Here is a 19,303-nt window from a genome sequence, read left to right as displayed (position 1 = left end):
CACCAGCCGGGGCAGCCAACAGCACGGGTGCACGGCCACGGCCGCAGCCTGAGCGTGGCAGCCATGGCCGCATGTCAACAATGCTGAATGTGTAGAACAAGAACAACAGCCACTTCATGGAGTGGATTCCCAAAACATTAAGACAGCCATCTTCAACATCCCTCTACGTCAGTGGTTCTCAACCTGTGGGTCGGGACCCCCAGGGGGGTCCCCACATGATTTTGGGGGGGTCCCCAGATGAAGTGAAGTGACAATTTAAGGACTTTTAATACCTAAAAAAAAAGACCATTACTGCATCAAAAGTAATCAATAGCCTATACTATAAAACATTGGCCAAATTGTCAAATAATATAAGAAAGAGGGAAAAATTATGAAAATAGAAGATCTACAAGCTCGTAGAGCTTGTAGATCTGCTATTTTCACAATATTTATCTGTGGAACGGAGTCAACCAAAATCGGGGGTCCCCAGTTCAAATATGATTATTTTGGGGGGTCACGGCCTGCAAAGGTTGAGAACCACTGCTCTACGTGGCCTGAAGTTGGCCACCATCACCTTCATCTGCAACAGGAATGTGATCCAGCAGTGCAGTTCGTGGCCATGTTCTGCCTATATATCAGACACACCCCCTCCTGCCTTCCTAGACATGTGTAGTGGAGTCAAAAGTACAATATTTGTATTTGAAAAGTAGTGAGTAGTAAGTGAAAGTCATAATTATCCCAAAACACTCAAGTAAAGTACAGATACTCAAAATAGTTACTTATATACGGTACTCAAGTGAATGTACTTTATTACTGTCCACTACTGGTAATCCCAGATCAAAGACTTAACTCTGCCAAAGCTAACTCTGCTTTAGCTTTAGTTTATACTATATTAGACAAATGGCTCATGGCTCATAGCTCTGGGCATTTATACTCAATACATCAGCTCATTCACAAGCTCCATATCCCCAGGCCAGTCAACCAATCAAAGCCGTGAGACATTAATAACATGAGCTGTTCGAAATTTCAGGAGGTGAGAGAGCCATGTGCCAAGTGGCTCACCGCCACTGTGTGAGATGTTCCAAATTATGTCCGTCAGCCAAAAAATCTGGCTCACAGGGGTTGTCTTACACAGTATAAATTAGGCTTTCAGAACTCATCTGCGTCTACTGTTGGTGATAGCAGGAGCAGCGGCTGCTAATCATCCACATGTTTGGCTGATGCTGTTGAGACTGTCATGTTGCTGCGTAACACGCACATACACGCACGCACGCACGCACGCACGCACGCACGCACGCACATACACACACGCACGCACGCACGCACGCACATGCACGCACATTTTAACCTGTAAATCAAATATCCGTAATACGTTTCAGGAGTATTTCATTCTTAAATCACAAAGCTGAGAAACCTTTGTGATGGGCAAATATTTAATGTCACCAAAAGGAATTAGATGGGATGTATAGCTATATGCAATACAAAGGAAGGAATTCTGACTGCACAGGGTGTCAGAGTGACACACTGCTTGTTGATCAGAGTCAAACGTCACTGAAACAAATGACATAATGTATAATACTGTGTTATCGTAAATCATTTATATAATATATTTGCATGGGTTCACATACAAAATTTAAAAAAGCACCCCAATAACTGACCATTTCACTGTCATCGTTCCGATTCTACAAAATGTCTTCTAAATCCTAACAGTTTTCTGAAAAACTATATCGGTGGTTCTCAAACTTTTCCATGTCAAGGACCCCCAAAATTATATATATTTGGCCGCTGACCCCCATCTAAAAATATTTTGTTCCAGGGACCCCGCAGAAGCAAAGATTTGAGTTAAAAATGTTTATATATATATATTCAAAGATTTGCACAAATGTTCACAATTTTTCAAAAATAGCAGATCTACAACTCATAGCGCGGTACTCGGTGCCATGCTATGAGCTTGAACAGTAGATCTGATATTATATTTTTGAATAGCCAAAGTATAAAATAATGGTTTATGTGGTTACACAGATGCGTTCTCGGTTTTAATGGGTTAAGCCCACATCAGAGCAAGTCAAGTCCACCAAGTCACATCTCACAATTTGTCCTCAGGAGGGCGCAAGATCCTTCTGAACGGCTTTGAACAGCTGCAGCAGGGCATCGGTCCACACTTCCCTCTGGTGCTCGTTGCTGATGTGAGACAGTGTCTGTGCGGCGTACACCATGGTCAACACGGTCCTCTCAAAGTCCTTCCCGTCCAGGGGCGCTGGCCGCCGGCCCAGCGCGGCCGTCAGACGCCTGATCTCGGACAGCTTCTTGGGGAGGATGTCCTCGCAGATGACCTCCAGCTTCTCCACGTTCCTGAGTGAAGCCAGCTCCTCATCTGGGATCAGCATGGGCTGGTTCTCGCCTTCTATCTGCAGGCCGGCCAGCAGGATCTGCAGAGAAAGCATCCAATGAAAATACTTGCTGTTCCTCCACAGAAAGTATGTTCCATGTTGGACAGACAAGCAAGTTCAAAAACAGTTGCGCACATCCACAGAGCCTTTGAAGGCAAGTGCGGGACCCAAAAAGAACAAAGGCACGCACACGGCTCCCTTAAGTGAAATGATTAGTACATCCAAAAAGAGTAACATTTCGAGAACAAACTGTTCTTCAGACTGAATAGAATAAACAGACGGCACCTCATGATCCTAGTGTGTAAAAAAAAATAACTCAGTGAATATTGCAAATCCATACATACAGTACACAAACATATGTGGACCTCTCAGTACACAAGAAAAACCATCAGGCCAATAGCCATCATACCTTTATTATAGCTGAAGGTGCATTGGAGTAAATTAAAATAGCATGTCCCTATATATTATGAAATAGGAATCTACAATATCCAGCCCATAGAGAAGGCGAAATAGGGAGGAAAAGATAATTCAGCATTCCTGCTAATTCATGGATTGTAGTGGTATGTGACGGTGTTCTCGTTGCTGTTTCTCAGCAGCAAACTTCAACTTCAAGTTGATTGACCACAAGAGAGTAGGATTGACTTGGCTAGGACCATCATATTTCCTTAGCTGGAACTGGAGTTGAAATGAGTTCCTGTGGACCTGTAACAATATTATTGCTATGTCTGCCATGGGGTGTGCTGTGGATTTTTGAGCTAGTGGAGCTCTATTGTAATGACGTAACGTGCACGCGCACATGCACACGCACGCATGTGCACATAGCCGCTCAGCTCAGTGCTAGTTGAAATACTGTACGCAACATATGTGATGGAAAACCAGTTTTTTTAATGTGATTATATTTCTTATTATTTAGTCGCATTGTTAATTTGTTGTTTTTATTTTTGTTTCAATGAATCAATTATTTTCCTTTTAGTTTTATATAAAAGCCCACCCACACATAAGTAGGCTATACTTAAAATAATCAGACAACTTGTCTTTACTGGAATGACAGAGATCCTCGTTAGAGTGTGTGGTACAGCTCTCGTTCTTGGGTCCTCAGCTAAGCGAGGGGATCTCATCCAAGTTATTACATAATCTAGGGTCCCAGTCATAGGTGGCCCATGTAACTTGATGAACATCAAGGCTGATACCTGTTTAAACAGTAACTTTGTACGGATTGGGGTGATGATTAAATTCATCTGGCTGAATACCCTTTCGCACTCTGCAGTGCAGAGACCAATTGTCTCTCATTGTGAGAGGAATGTAACACATTCAATTCCATGGCCTTTCTCGAGTAGCCTAATGTCATGCAAAGCAGCCAGGTAGAGGGCCATTGTTCTAGGTGTTGGCGGCTCTCTCACGGGCACGCACGTGCACCTTCAGAGCAAGTTCAGCTGCGCTCCACTAGGCTCCACCGGCAGCCCACCTCTGGTCTTAACTAACCTCAAAAAGCAGGTTGACGTCCTCCACTGACGTCTGGAATGTGGGGTTGACCAATGAATGTGTCCCACGCTTTATCCAATAGGCCGACGGATACAACGCTACAAGAGAGAGGAAAGAGAGAAGGCATCAGAGGACATTCCTCGCATTCTAGATAATTAGGCACCACCTTACCCAGTGAGTCCTGCGTGTGGGTGGGCTGGTGGCTGAACAAACACAGACATATTACTATTAAAATACTATGCAGGTTAGACTGAATGTGGCCCCTGGCGTTCCGGTGGTAGTTAGGTTTCGACTATGCCGTTTGTAGAAGCCTCGAGCCTGTGACGGAACTAATTGGCCGCAGCGTGACGCCCAGGGGTTAGTAGTCATCCTTGCCTTAAAAACGTGCAGGTGCTGCTGTGCTAACCGTGGTGTAATTTCAAAGTGTTGGGGCATACACAGGTGACCAGGGTCCTCCTAAGCTCAGGTGTCTGTCTACTGATGCTAATAAAACATCTCCATATCAGCTACTGGAAACAGTTACTGCAGGCAACCCTACCTTTTATGCTAAGCAATAGCACAATTTTGTTTAGGTATGTTATTTTCTTTGGTGTTTCTAGGGATAGTTATCCTTTAATTGTAATTTCTAGTGTATTAACACAACAAACGATAATCATGAGAAAATGTTTATTAACCACATGAACCCTAGTGTCCCTATTCTGGGAATGTCATAATAGGAAACATTTGGAGAACATTGGCAACATTATATGGAAATTGCCGATTGTTCTCTATTTTCAGAGAGAGAGAGAGATTTGGGGGAGAGGGAAAAAAGGAGGGGGGGCGAATATAGAGCCCTGGGGGTCCCCCCGGTCAACGACATATATGTTTAAGTGGTTAAAAGAATTGCAGAACGCAAGTAATTCCTTTTTAGTGATTAAGTAAATTATAGGCGGTAGCCTACAAGAATTTTTCAACCTTCGCCTATTTCAAGAAATTCCTTTTGAACATTCTTCAGTCAAATGTCTTCAAATAGAATACATACCAAATAGAAACATACCAAGTATCCTTAAGAGGTCAGGGTTTTTTCGAAAGGAATGATTTATGAACCATTCCCGCTTGTATTTGCTTCCTGCCTTTTTCATTAATTAAATCTTGACAGTCAACAGAGATTCCCTCTAGGAATGTAATGTGTTGGACATGTCACGTTCAAGCAAAGGGTCACGTCCAAACAAGGCTGGAAGTAGCCAAATTGGTAGTCTGAGCAGTCCTGAAGTATTGGACACAAACAAACACACTTTAACAATATTTCAGATTCCATCAAGCAGAAAGGTCACACAAGAACAGAACAGTGAATGCATTTACTCAACTCCATTAATGTATAAAGTTGAGGGCTTATAATGCAGTTGAACTCTTCAGCTCCCCTCTTAAAGTATAGTTTAAGAGGGGAGTTGTCTCCGCCAGGACGAAGGCGTGGCCGAGACTATGTTTTCGCCCCTGTCCGTCCTGAACCAGTTGCCCACATTTTTCACATCAGCCTGCTATAGCGCCACCAGCAGGCAGATTTTTGCAAATCACATTTTTGGCTAATACTCCCAAAAATCACGCAAAATCGGTACACATTATCTTTATAGTCATATTGTCATATATACAAGTTTTTGTTGGACTATATGATTGGCTTTCAGAGTTTGCGGGAGGGGCACGTTTGCACATAATGGCACAAGCATTGCTGGACCCATCAGTGAGAAACTTTGAACGTAAGCCACGGAAGAACCTCCATTCAAAATAATTATCATTGCCCTATATAGCGCCACCATGAGGCCAAATTTTGCTAAACAAATGTTTTTATATTATTCCTACCGATTTTGTCCAAATTTAATGCAATTTGGTACACATCACCTCAGTAGTTATGTACGTCATCAATACGTATCTAGGATAAGAAGAAGAAACTGTTCTCAAGCTCCAAAAAAACTCACTTTTTATTTATGTAACGTTTCGACCTTCTAGGTCTTCATCAGGCAAATATTATAACATTATGACACAAACATTGGCTAATGATGATATACAACACCAGATTTGGGTAATCAGAGTGTTTCTTCCCTTGATGTCCAGCACCTGGCCTAAATACAGGCGTGGGTGGGATGTGCACACAATTTTCTCTGTGATCAATACGTATCTGCCAGAGTTGTTATATTCCATGTTGTTTAACTACGATTGGCTTTCAAAGTTTGCAGGAGTCACCCGTTTCTCACAAAATGCAACAAATAATGCAGACACTGTTTCATTGCTGTGAAAGTTTGCATGCACACTCCTACTAGCTTGATGAAGAAATGCCACCATACCCTTTTCAAATCAGCCTCATGGTGGAAATATGACTTATTTATGCTTGATTCATAACTCCTGAATTGTAGCTTATTTGTAGTAAAATCTTATAATGACTGTATTCCGAACATTGCTGCCCCACAATAACCTACCTGACCTGGCGGAGACATGTGCTCCAAGGAGCACTTTTTAGTTAAGACTCTTTCTAGCAACTGAGGTTTAAACACCAATTTGTCAAGAAGAGCCACTGGAAAAAGCAGTGTTTTGAAATGAAAGAGGATTCTCTGTATAATGTATTGATGTTAAAGTTTCTCTCTCTGGAGTTTCTCCATTTGTTCCGACTCCATTTTCCAACAGTACTGATGTAATTGACTTGTAGGCTCTCTGTGTGATGCTGCCAATGGAAAACGAAGACAAACACGGGTGGTGTCCCTGCATCCCAGGGCAACCCGGGATGTCGGTGTTTGGTTCTGTTGTGAATCAGCAGCCTTTTATATGGGGCCTTGCCTTGTTGTAGGCGGAAATGGCAAGGGTTGGACTTGAGGTATACAAACGGAAGTGGGATTACGCAGTAAAAATCCAGAGAGTTAGTATAACAATGTAATTGTAAGGGGTCATTGATACTCTCTGAGATTTGACTGTGTATATTCATCTGTATCTTCAGAACACAAATAAGACAATCATACTAAAATGCAGTGGTGGAAAAAGTACACAAATTCTTTACTTAAGTAAAAGTACCAATACTGCAATATAGAAATACTCTGTTACAAGTAAAAGTCCAGAATTCAAAATGTACTTGAGTAAAAGTACAAAAGTATTGGCATCAAAATACTTACTTAAACAACCAAAAGTAAAAGTACTAAAATATTTGAAAATAGCAGATCTACAAGCTCACAACGCGTCGCGATGCGACGCGTTGTGAGCTTGTAGATCGGCTATTTTCAAATAGCCTAGCTATAAAATAGAGCTAAAGTGGTTAATGTATGTTTCATAATATAATAATTTATATCTGCAAAGTAACTAGTAGCTAAAGTTTTCAAATAATTGTAGTGGAGTAAAAGTACAATATTTGCCTCTGAGATGTAGTGGAGTAGAAGTAAAAGTATTGGAAATTGGAAATACTCAAGTAAAGTACAAATACCTCAAATTTGTACTTAAGTACAGCACGTAAATGTACTTAGTTACTTTCCACCACTGCTAAAATGACACTTACACTGCCCTCACCCCCACAGGACTGGCAGCTAGTGCCAAATGCTATGGCTTGCCGCCTCGTATCCAAGCCTCCTGATTGGATGACTGCCACGTTTATGTCCACTCTACTTCCACCTCCATTTAGTTTATCTGGCCACCATAGAGAGCCTGCACAGAACCTCTGCCACCGTCACAATGGTTCAAGGCCTGCAAATTGATATATATAGCTGTATAACCTACAGGGCATTAGTGTAAGTTGACTCGGTTGGTCAACCCTCTCACCCTAATCCCATTCAAGCCCTGTTGATATGTAATTGCTTACACATCTTATCTCATGAGTTAAGATTTATGATCCTCGCTGAGTGAGTGACTCCAGATTGCACGATCAGCAGCTCTGGAATTTATACTGCATAAGAAACCAGAGCTGTACTGGCACGCAATCGATTTGAACAAAACAACTCCTAGGGCATACTGTTTTTCTTAAAAACAGTACCCCTGGGGGCACGGTGGCGCAGTCGGTAGTCGCCTCACAGATAGAAGGTCCTGGGTTTGATTCCTGCCTTGGACGCTGTGGGTGCTGGGGGCGTGTTCTCTCCTCCGTGTAATCAGTGCCCATACCCTAGGTGGGATTGGCGAAAGGGCCTTTCTGTGTGGAGTTTGTACATTCTCCCCGTGTCCCCATAGGGTAGGTACCCTCACAAAAAAACATGCAGTAATCCTGGTCTCTATACTGCCTCCCCCTGGTCAGCCAGGGCGCCTGATGGAGGGGAAAGGAACTGGTTAGAATGACGTGTTCCTTCCACCTGCTATGTCCTACCGGGGAAACTCCCCTTGTCGTCAGGTGATAAGAAGCGGTCTGCTAACTCCTCATGCGTTGAAGGAAGCATGAGCTCAGTTTGGGCCTGGGGCTCTCCCCGGGCTGGCAGAGGGAGAGTAGCGCCCAGGATTACAAGCTTAGGCATTGGCACTGGGTGAACAAATAGGGTTACAAAATCGTGGGAAAAAAATTTAAGAACATTTAAAAAACAGTGCCCCATATGGTACTATGTTGATGGTACAGTATGTTGAGTGGCGAGTGGGAGACATGCATGGCAACGACAGCTTGAGAGGCACTGCTGTGACAATTTCATCTCTGGTGTGTAGCCATTTAATTGTATTTCCACTCAGAATTCATCATTTCAGTGGATGCATTCTGTGGCAACTGTTCAGTCATGATTCATGTGCAGAAGGGTTTAAAGTATACAGTAGGGTTGTGGGTTGTCGCAACACCAAATGTTCGGTATTACGAGAACTGTAAGGGTTTATTGATATTTTGGTTGTATTGATATATATTGGTAGTATGAGGCACTCATAATTTTGCTGTAATGATTGTTATTTTGGTACATGCAGCAGGGATTTGGTTAACCAAGGAGGACTCAAATATTTCAATATAAATGCTTCTCCATAGTGCTTTATGAGGTCTGTAGCAGTGCAGTATTTTAGCTGCCAGGTTTTCTTATCAAGCTTGGCGTCACATTCCCTACAGTAGGCCAGGGGAATGGTATGTATTTGGGCTATGCCCAAACCCAGTAATAACCGTATATCACTTAGAGGTGTCAAAGCATTGATTTGAATCTATTTTTTTTGTTGCTGTCCGCTAGAAACCAGCTAACTCAATTTATCCGCTTTTGCGTTTTGTTTTTCATAAATCAGTGCTATTGAACACCCTTTACGTCTGTGTTTTGATTAAACAAATATTGAACCAATGGAAAGTATTAAAAAGTGCTTCTGACAAAACCAGCCAACTCCATTGGATCCTCAAACTTTCTGCTAAACCAGCTAACTCCACCAAAGGGGGGTGGAGTTTGCCGTTTTTTCTGACTCCATGCTCCACCCCCTTTTGACCTCCAACCTCATTGTGAGCTTGGAGGTCCATTTAGCTGTTCTTATCAATGATGAACAAAACCTCCTAACTCATTTTGGAGTTAGGAGGTTTCTGCCAGACAGCAGAGATTTGTAAATTATTTAGTTAATAACTAAATAATTATTTAGTTGATAACTATAACTATTAAACAATTGTAATACAAAAAGTATATAGGGCTTAAGTGGTTAAGACAGAGGAGGACACTCTGTGTACTATAAGTAGGATATGGTTAAAAAAGATTTTCCAGACAATATCGCAATTGCATTATAATTTGCGATGACATTTATTTAAGTTAAGCTTCAGTTCTGTATTAAACCACTAAACCAGGGGTCTTCAACAAGGACCCCCTAGCTGAGAGAGAGATGAAGCAGGGACCCCCTCTATATTGTATAGAATTGTGTTTCAGATAAACCTTTGCTGCTCTTATTTCCCCTCTACACACCTACAGTATAAATATATATACCTACTGTATAACTATAGTCTTTACATAGTGTTGTAATATACAAGTTGAAAAGGTCAGAATGTTGCACATGCGCTAAAATCTGTCATTTTCCACTATCCACCTGGTTTCAACCCCAATACACTTTAGATGCACAACCCTGACTGTAGTCATTGTAAGGACAAACAACAGGAATTATCCCAAGCGTGTGTGAAATAGCTCCCAAGCGTGTGAGAAATAACACTCTGAAAGTTCTTTAAATGCAGGAAATATAACATTTATTATAGGGACTGCGATACAGGCTAAAGCAGCAATTCAGCAATTCTAGGATAACAAAACAAAACATGAAACATGAGTCCAGGAGCGCCCGGCTCCTGGACTCGGTGGGTGCCTCGTCATCTCCCACCATATCTGGCACCGCCTCGTCCGGCGCAGCCAGCTCCGGCCGGGCGGTGGCCCCATACATACACCCGCACCTGAGATGAGATGAGATGAGATATACTTTAGAAATCCCCGAAGGGAAATTGTGGCGTTACATCAGTACAGTGTAACACATAAATAAACAATCTACAGACAAACAGTAAAGACAACAAACACAGATGCACATAATCATACAAGACCAGGGCCGACACAGGACCACACGTATCGAGTGAGAGAGTTTTTAAGCATTACAACGTCTAATGGCAGCCTCACCTGTGGGGCTTGGGGCGGGGGACGCTTGAACGAAATCCCCTCCGGCAACCTGAAGAGCGTCAGGCCAGGGTAGTTGACGGTCAGCTGGAGAGTAGAGAGCAGCCTCAAGCGGTGCATGTGGCTTCTGCCCGGCGGCAAACCCTGCATGAACTGCCGGAGAAGCATGTACTTGACGTACACCTGTGCCTGCACCATTCCAATACAGGAAAGTACACCTGTGCCTGCACCATTCCAATACAGGAAAGTACACCTGTGCCTGTACCATTCCAATACAGGAAAGTACACCTGTGCCTGCACCATTCCAATACAGGAGAGTACCACGTAGTGCCCATGGTCTTTGGCCGCGCATCCTGGTCATCAGTTCACCGAGCCACGGCGTACCATGCTCCGAGTAGTGCTCGACTGTGGTAGGCCAGGACAGGCCCTCATCGACGATCCGGCCAAGGATACTTTCTTTCAAGCTGCAGGGCAACTTCGATAGGCGTATAGGCTCTGCCTCGGGCGGCTCGCAGCAGCACCTTGCTCCCACACTCCCAATTAAATGGACCTTCCTGCCCCCTTTGACCGTGCGATAGTTGACACGGGGGAGGGAACTGCCTCAGTTGCAACGCCTGGAAACCTGCCAGTACGGCTTCGGGGTCCCGCCCGCTGTCCCTCAGCACTTCCACTAAGCCTGGGGAAGATGAAGGGGTAGCGGAAGTAGCTGACATGCTCTGTATATAACTAACCCCACACACACACACACACACACACACACACACACACACACACACACACACACACACACACACACACACACACACACACACACACACACACACACACACACACACACACACACACACACACACACACACACACACACACACACACACACACACACACACACACACACACACACACACACACACACACACACACACACACACACACACACACACACACACACACACCTCTTTGCAATAGCCGATCTACAAGCTCACAATGCCTCGCAGCACGAGGCGCTGTGAGCTTGTAGATCTGCTATTTTTGGCTAACGTTCTCCTCAGAAAAGGGATAATAGGGTTCAAGTGGTTAATGTAAAAAAAAAAAATCATATCACACAAAGATTTTGGGGACGCCCTGTAGTAACTCTGAGGACCCCCTAGGGGCCCCGGACCCCCTGTTGAAGACCCTTGCACTAAACAACAACAACATATAAACAGCCCTTTTAAAATGACCATATCGCTATTATTGCAAGTTTATCCCACTGACTACAAGTCATGTATATTCTACAACTTACTGGCAACATTTTATCAAAGCATACCACAACGCTTTTAGATTGTGGAATAATTACCTTATTATAAAATGTAAGCTTTCAGGTGATAAACCCACCTTAAATTGACCTCATAATTATCCAATAATCACATCACCATGATAAAGTCATGAACGTCAGATGTTGTCTTTTCTCCAGGGACCATTTTAGAGTTTAGACTTTCAAAACAATCTCCACCTTCAAATACATTAAAATGTAATGATAAAGTTATGAACTCTTCATAACTTTTCAAGCTAGGAATAACACATTAGGGAAAAGTTTGCTGTATAACCATCCCCTAGCTCTGGTCCATGGCGTTAGAAGGAGTTCTCCTTAACGCTATGGTACTTTCGATTCTTTCCCCTCGCACCGCGGTAGCGCAGCCTCTCTCGTCTGTAGTAAAAATAAAAAATACGCTTTTGCTACTCATCAAAACAAAGACGGTTTCATGGAGTTGAAAGCCTACTCTACTAAGTGGGAACACTCTGAGCCCCCCACCTCACGTCTAATATACACTTTTTGGACAGAAAAGAAAATATTTCACCGGATGGAAGAATCTGGTCAATAGGAAAATTCCATTTACCAGATCTGTAGAGGGCACTGTGGAGTAACACAAAACATATTTTCTTTTGTGGCTAAAAAGTGTATTTTAGAAGTGAGGTGGGGGGCTCAGAGTGTTCCCACTTAGTAGAATAGGCTTTCAACTCCATAAAACCGTCTTTGTTTTGGTGAGTGGCAAACGTGCATTTATTTTTTTTACAACAGACGAGAGGCTGTGCTACTGCGGTGCGAGGGGAAAGAATCGAAAGTACCATAGTGTTAAGGAGAACTACTTCTAAAGCTATGGACTAGAGCTAACAATCCCCAATAGATTGATCAGCCGGCAGGCTAAGCCTCAAGTTTAAAATGTTTACTGCAGTGTCACCAAATATTACAATTTACAATAAATAAACGTAATAAATATGTGCACAGAAATCAAATAAGTTAAAACAGTGAGCAATAATACAAATGCGAATGCTGTCAACAAAGTGTAGCTCTCCCAGCTCACCCTACCTCCATGGTCAAACCAGCCATAAAGGTGAGCAGGTGAGTGCCATTACTTATAGCCGCTGGAGGCCACACCCACAGAGACACGCCCACCATCAAGGTGCCAATGAGGTGCCTCCATCAATCAGATCAATCACTAATCCAATCCAGTGCACACATACAAATATAAACCCTCATTTGGCTCCTATACATAACTTCTAGTCAATGGGCTCAATATGCAAAAACACTGGTATTCCCCTTTAATATAGATTAATGGGTGAAATGAATATTTTACTTGACCAAATATTTCCTAAAGCACTTGAATGCCTTGTTTAGAAGTCTATTTCGGAATCTCTCTCTTTTACGTAGTTAAGTACAACCTTTGTGAACATAACCTAACGAAGGTTTGGTTGGACTGAATCGTTATCTAATATAGTTTTCCTATTATGCAAGTGAGGAAGACTAGTAGTTCATATCGCAATTTCTATTTATTTTTGATTCACTGTTTAATACTACCAATAAACTTCTAAAAACAAGCACGCAACCTGTAATAAGCTCCGACTAGCTATCAGTTTGTGGTTGAACATTTTGGACCCAGTGTGAGTGACTTACAGTAAACTATCTGCATGGTCGCTGCCTATTCATCCATCATGATTCCGCTCGATTTCTTCCTGAACAAATACTGTTTGAATGGGCAGGGTTCCCTGGCGTCATTATACACAGGCAGGGGTTCTTGTAATCTCTCTAAATGCTTGCCAGGAGTCGAGGGACCAAGAGCAATCCATGAATTAGCGGTGGTGAATGCTATAGTCTTTGGCTTGAGGGACGTCTCAATGAGGGAAAGGGGTCAAACTCAGTGGTGGAAAAAGTACTCAAATGTTTTACTTAAGTAAAAGTATCAATACTGCAATTACTCTGTTATGGCGCGCTCTCACCGCACTTTTATTTTACCTGCTCTGGGGCAGAATCTGCCAATGCATTGTCAATGTAAATGCGTGGATTCACGCAAGAGCGGATTTGTCCGCTTGTCGCGCAGACCTTGCGTTTATCTGCTCTACGCGACTTGTCCATTGGAAGCATAAAACTGCTGGAGCTGGAGGCAGGAGCTGATTTTCTCCCTGTCCAATCGGGTGAGTCGAAGGCGGACCGTCCCAAGACTCAGGAAGCACCATGGTGCTCAAGGCAGCAGGCGCCAGGCGGTGCGGGCTACGGGGACAGTCTTGAATGTGAGTGACAGGTGCGTCACAGCGTTTTGGTGAGAGCGCGCCCTTAGAAGTAAAAGTCCCAAATTCTAAATTTACTTGAGTAAAAGTACAAAAGTATTGGTATCAAAATGTACTTAAAGTACCAAAAGTAAAAGTATAAAAATGTTTGAAAATAGCCGATCTACAAGCAACGCGTTGTGAGCCTGTAGATCGGCTATTTTCAAATAGCCTAGGTATAAAATAGGGCTAAAGTGGTTAATGTATGTTTCATAAGATCATAATTGATATCTGAAAAGTAACTATAGTAACTAAAGTTTTCAAATAATTGTAGTGGAGTAAAAGTACAATGTTTGCCTCTGAGATGTAATGGAGTAGAAGTAAGAGTACTGAAAATGGGAAATACTCCAGTAGAGTAAAAAAATCCTCAAAAGTGTACTTAAGTACAGTACTTAAGTAAATACACTTAGTTACTTTACACCACTGGTCAAACTACTACTCTGGAGTGAGTGACACTAGGTCAACAGAAAATTCTACAGAAAAACGATAAAGTCTGCAACACTGGTATATTTCTCAGCTTCACTAAGTCAACAGAAAATTCTACAGAAAAACAATAAAGTCTCCAACACTGGTATATTTCTCAGCTTCACTAAGTCAACAGAAAATTCAACAGAAAAACAATAAAGTCTTCAACACTGGTATATTTCTCAGCTTCGCTTGTTTATTGCTTTGTTCATAAGCATAGCATAACCTTTGTCTGTACTGCCTGTATTGTTAATAATCATGTTAATAAAGTATTACATCAATCAATCAAAAGAAAAAGCAGCGGTAACATTGGCGGTCAAGACAGGAAAACAGAAAGCCTCATCTTCCCTTCAAAACCACCCATTTCCCGTGAAAGGATTCAAAAAGGTTATCTGAGAATTCTAGGTTTTAGAAATTAATCTAAGCTTCATGAGTGCGTCTAGATATTTCCCCTAACACTCCCAAACTGAGAAAGCTCTAAATCTCATGATGTCAGGCAAATGTCTTAATAATGATGGAAGAACAATACAGTACGCCAGTACTCAAGGACAGGTGTTTTTGCCAGACAGCTGCAGGAAAAACACTCGTTATCTCTCAATCAAGATGAGAGTATCTGGCACTCTGGCAGTCGTTTGGGAACGAGGAGGAAATGAAGGTCCATGAGCCGTGTTTCGGTTAGTTTCCAACGTAAGCCACGATGTGGAACTGTCTTTTAATTGTGTTCGAAAGGACGGGTCAAGGTCTCACCCCATAGAAGTCACTGCAGCCGCAATGACAATTTATTCATTATCCAAAGGACCTAGGCTGTCAACTTCACAGTCTGGTTAGCTTCATCTTCCCATACAGGACGGCTATACAGGCAAGCATCCTGGCAAGGGCATCGATTCACATCTCATTTACATCTCATCTACAATCAACCAACCAGTTAGTTCTGATGATGCAATCTATAATATTTATCTACTTCCAAAACATGGGCAGGCACGCACGCACGCACGCACGCACGCGAGCACGCACGCGCGAGCACGTGCCCCACCCACCCACCCCCACACACACACACACACACACACACACACACACACACACACACACACACACACACACACACACACACACACACACACACACACACACACACACACACACACACACACACACACACAAATACACTCGGATATCCAAAAGTGACCCAAAATGCAGCCTACATCAGGAACACACAAAGGCAGGACAGCACTGCACCCCCAGCAGATGTACATTAGAATGGACGACACTATCATCCACCTGCTGACCAGATCCTACTCCCAGGCATCACTGTAAGGATCATGTTCTTTGATTTCTCTTTGACACAAACAGCCTGCGTTGCTGCATGGGTGGGAAGCAGTGTAAATAAATTTAGTGTGAATAAAATTCTAGTCGTCTGAGAAGTTTTAGTTTTAGTCTAGTTTTAGTCGACTAAATATCAGAAGATTTTAGTTGACTAAATCTACAGTTGATTTTGTCAACAAAAAAATATTTTGGCGGTGCCTTGTTGGCGAAATCAACACTGAATGTCAGCAACAGATCTGATCCATCTGCACTGTTCCCAGGATCCTTGTGATTGTTTCTGTTGGCGGCCATCAGGACTTTCAACAAGTCTCTCCAATCATTGTCCCTCATGTACAAAACACCACATTGTTGTTCTGCACATTAACCACTTAAACCCCATGTGGGTAACCGGAGTCCCACAGGGCTCAATACTAGTGTATTTTCTGTTTTCTGTTATTGTGGAGAAAGCTTTCGCTGAAAATAGCGTTGCGTCTTGTTGTGAGCTTGTCGATCTGCTATTTTCAGCAACAGCTTTCCCCACAATACAGATGCTGGGGTTTAAGTGGTTTGACAGTATTTCTATGCTTTTTGTTTTGTATTTGTATTCTATTTTTGATGCCTCTTATGGCTTTTTGTATTGTTCCCTGCTTGTTTGGTACAGCGTTTTCAGTTTAGTTTTTTTGTGCTGTGCCTTGTCCTATGTTCACTACTGTGTATTCTGCTGCTGTAATGACTGCAATTTCCCTCGGGATACATCAAGTTTTCTATCTATCTATATATCACACTCTCTGACACACATACTCTCTCTCTCACACGCACACGCACACAGCGCTCTGTCATGCACCCAGTGATTTAGCATTGTATCTATTGGAAATCACCCTTCAAATCCTTTTGCTCAAATCCCTTTTCCTGTCACAGGTTTATCATCATGTGACTAATCCAGCAATTTAAATCATTGCTTTTTTTGGTTGTGCAAATCCCTGTATCGTATTCTTTGAGGTGAGGAATGCAGGTTTCCAATGGGACCGAGTCTGAATGTTTGTCAGAGAATTTCAGGCTGCACTGCTAAATCTAGAACATATGAGGACCCTGTAGAACTGGATCCAATAATAAGAAGCTAGTTGTTTTTAGCAGGAAAATAAAAGTGCATAATAGTGCTAGAATTTTTAACACTGAGCCAATATAGAGCAAACCTTCTTGCTTCCCCAAAATAGGGACGACAGGGTTATTGTGGTATTGGATTATAGTGTGGTACGTTTTGTGTAATTGTTGATGTGGATCAAAATAAACTAAATAGATATAATACTGTATGTACTGTATGAGGGCAGGCATGCAGGCAGGCACAAGCAAACACACACACACACACACACACACACACACACACACACACACACACACACACACACACACACACACACACACACACACACACACACACACACACACACACACACACACACACACAGAGCACTGTGTAAATATTATTAAAGCTATTCAACATTAGTCGTCATGCGTTTGTTTGTTTATCCCCATCTAGTATCACCCCAGGCGGCCTGCAAGAATACACAAACAAACAATAATGTCTTCTCTGTATGAACACGGGCCATTACAGCCTTATACATTTATGCTCCTGAGACTACTGTCTGCATACAAGAAACACTACCTGCTTAACTCTAACTTTTCTCACAGCTTTAAAGTTGAGATTGTCAACAAATCACCAGCGGTGGCTCCACTGGCCACAACAGCTGTATGTGTGGAAGTGGAGAGAATCGACAGAGACAAAACACCCTCATGCCCCTAACTGGACCCGTGAGAGCGTAACAAGTAACAAAGTACATTTACTCAAGTACTGTACTTAAGTACAATTTTGAGGTACTTTTACATTCCTGGAGTATTTCCAATTGTCTATACTTTTACTTCTACTCCACTACATCTCAGAGGCAAATATTGTACTTTTACTCCACTACAATTATTTGAAAACTTTAGTTACTAGTTACTTTGCAGATATAAATGATTACATTATAAAACATACATTAACCACTTTAGCCCTATTGGTGAATGCTAGAATTTGGCTTGAGGGATGTCTCAATGTGGGAAAGGGGTCAAACTCAGTGGTGGAAAAAGTACTCAAATGTTTTACTTAAGTAAAAGTATTAATACTGCAATATAGAAGTACTCTGTTAGAAGTAAAAGTCCCAAATTCTAAATTTACTTGAGTAAAAGTACAAAAGTATTGGTATCAAAATGTACTTAAAGTACCAAAAGTAAAAGTACTAAAATGTTTGAAAATAGCCGATCTACAAGCTCACAACGTAACAGAGTACTTCTACATTGCAGTATTTATACTTTCACTTAAAGGTAGGGTAAGTGATATTTTTTGGTATATATATTCTTTTTGTTAAAAGGTTAAAGTACTATATTCTGATAGTAATGATTGCTACAGAGCGTTTATTCGGTCACAGGCGTCTCTCCAGCTCTTTAGTAAACAGAATATAAATACATTTTCAGGTAGGTGACAACATTTAAGCCAATCAGGAGAGAGCACTGAAAATGCATTTTCTGTTTAATAAAGAGCTGGAGAGACATGGAAGACTCCTTTTACTGAACAAACACTCTATAGCAATGATTACTATCAGAATATAGAGCTGTTTAACACTTATTTCAACAAAAGTAAATCACTTACCCTACCTTTAAGTAAAACATTTGAGTGATTTCTTTCCACCACTGAGCCTAAGTCATCCATCCACCTTACCTTTTCTCCAGTGCTGAGAGGCTGCTAGGTAGACGCTGCAGGAGAGGACAGAGATGAGAGCGACCCACCACTGCATCATGGTGATAATATCAGAAGAGCAACACCTCCACTGACACACAGCACTGTCTCTCTATCTATCTCCCACTCTAGCTTGCTTTCTCTATGAGGGATGCATTCCCTACATGTCACATGGCTCTACGGTGCAGCCGCCAAGGCCCAAGCTGAGCAGATATACGTATAAACGAACAGAACACCCATCAGGAGAAGAAGGAGGATAAAAGCAAACTGAGTGCGTTGCGCTCTGGCACTTCAAGAGCAATAGTTACATATGAGGGCACATTCTTTCCCCCTCCATCACTTTCTGATACCCACTCTCTCTCTGTGTGTGTGAGTGTGTTCGCGCGCGCGCGCGTGCATGTGTGTGTGTGTGTGTGTGTTTGTATTACTATACTTGTGAGGACCAACGTACATACGTTTACAATTAGATAAAGATTCAGGTTGGGGTTAATATTAGAATTAGACATTTAGAGGTTAGGTTAAGGGGTCGGGTTGTAGATTTTTCCCATTTTATACTTAGTTGTGCGGCGATGGCACACACCATAGAATAGCCGATCTACAAGCTCACAACGTGTCGCAGCGCGACACGTTGTGAGCTTGTAGACCTGCTATTTTTCGGCTTTAGAAGAAATCATAAATTTATCATAAAATCGGCTTCCTAAAATATTGATGTCCTCACAAGTATAGTAATACAAACGTGTGTGTGTGTGTGTGTGTGTGTGTGTGTGTGTGTGTGTGTGCGTGTTGAGTTTTCTCAAGAGGCCAGGCCG

General features: G+C 42.3%; 1 protein-coding gene across 1 annotated transcript; it reads right to left on the bottom strand.

Annotated features, from left to right (window-relative positions):
* Positions 1-1,484: 1,484 nt before the first annotated feature.
* fam180a (family with sequence similarity 180 member A) lies at positions 1,485-18,679 on the bottom strand. Its single transcript, XM_080421072.1, has 3 exons — positions 18,477-18,679; positions 3,852-3,949; positions 1,485-2,408 (listed from the first exon to the last, which is right to left on the bottom strand). Exons 1-3 carry the CDS (start codon positions 18,553-18,555, stop codon positions 2,079-2,081), a joined length of 507 nt encoding a protein of 168 aa, XP_080277198.1. The 5' UTR covers positions 18,556-18,679; the 3' UTR covers positions 1,485-2,078.
* Positions 18,680-19,303: the final 624 nt, after the last annotated feature.

This window comes from Gymnoscopelus braueri (genome assembly GCF_963280865.1).
Source record: "Gymnoscopelus braueri genome assembly, chromosome: 23".
Classification (NCBI taxonomy): Eukaryota; Metazoa; Chordata; class Actinopteri; order Myctophiformes; family Myctophidae; genus Gymnoscopelus; species Gymnoscopelus braueri.
Note: the sequence above shows the minus strand (reverse complement) of the source record. Positions and strands in the feature narration are given on the sequence as shown.

What these genes read in the sequence shown, in the direction of transcription:
- fam180a (XM_080421072.1), bottom strand. Translation starts at nt 18,555, where the DNA reads ATGATGCAGTGGTGGGTCGCTCTCATCTCTGTCCTCTCCTGCAGCGTC. An exon ending in CTCTCAGCACTGGAGAAAAG is followed by an intron (nt 3,950 to 18,476) that starts GTAAGGTGGATG and finishes TCTCTCTTGTAG; the next exon opens with CGTTGTATCCGTCGGCCTAT. An exon ending in ACGTCAACCTGCTTTTTGAG is followed by an intron (nt 2,409 to 3,851) that starts GTTAGTTAAGAC and finishes CTTTCTCTGCAG; the next exon opens with ATCCTGCTGGCCGGCCTGCA.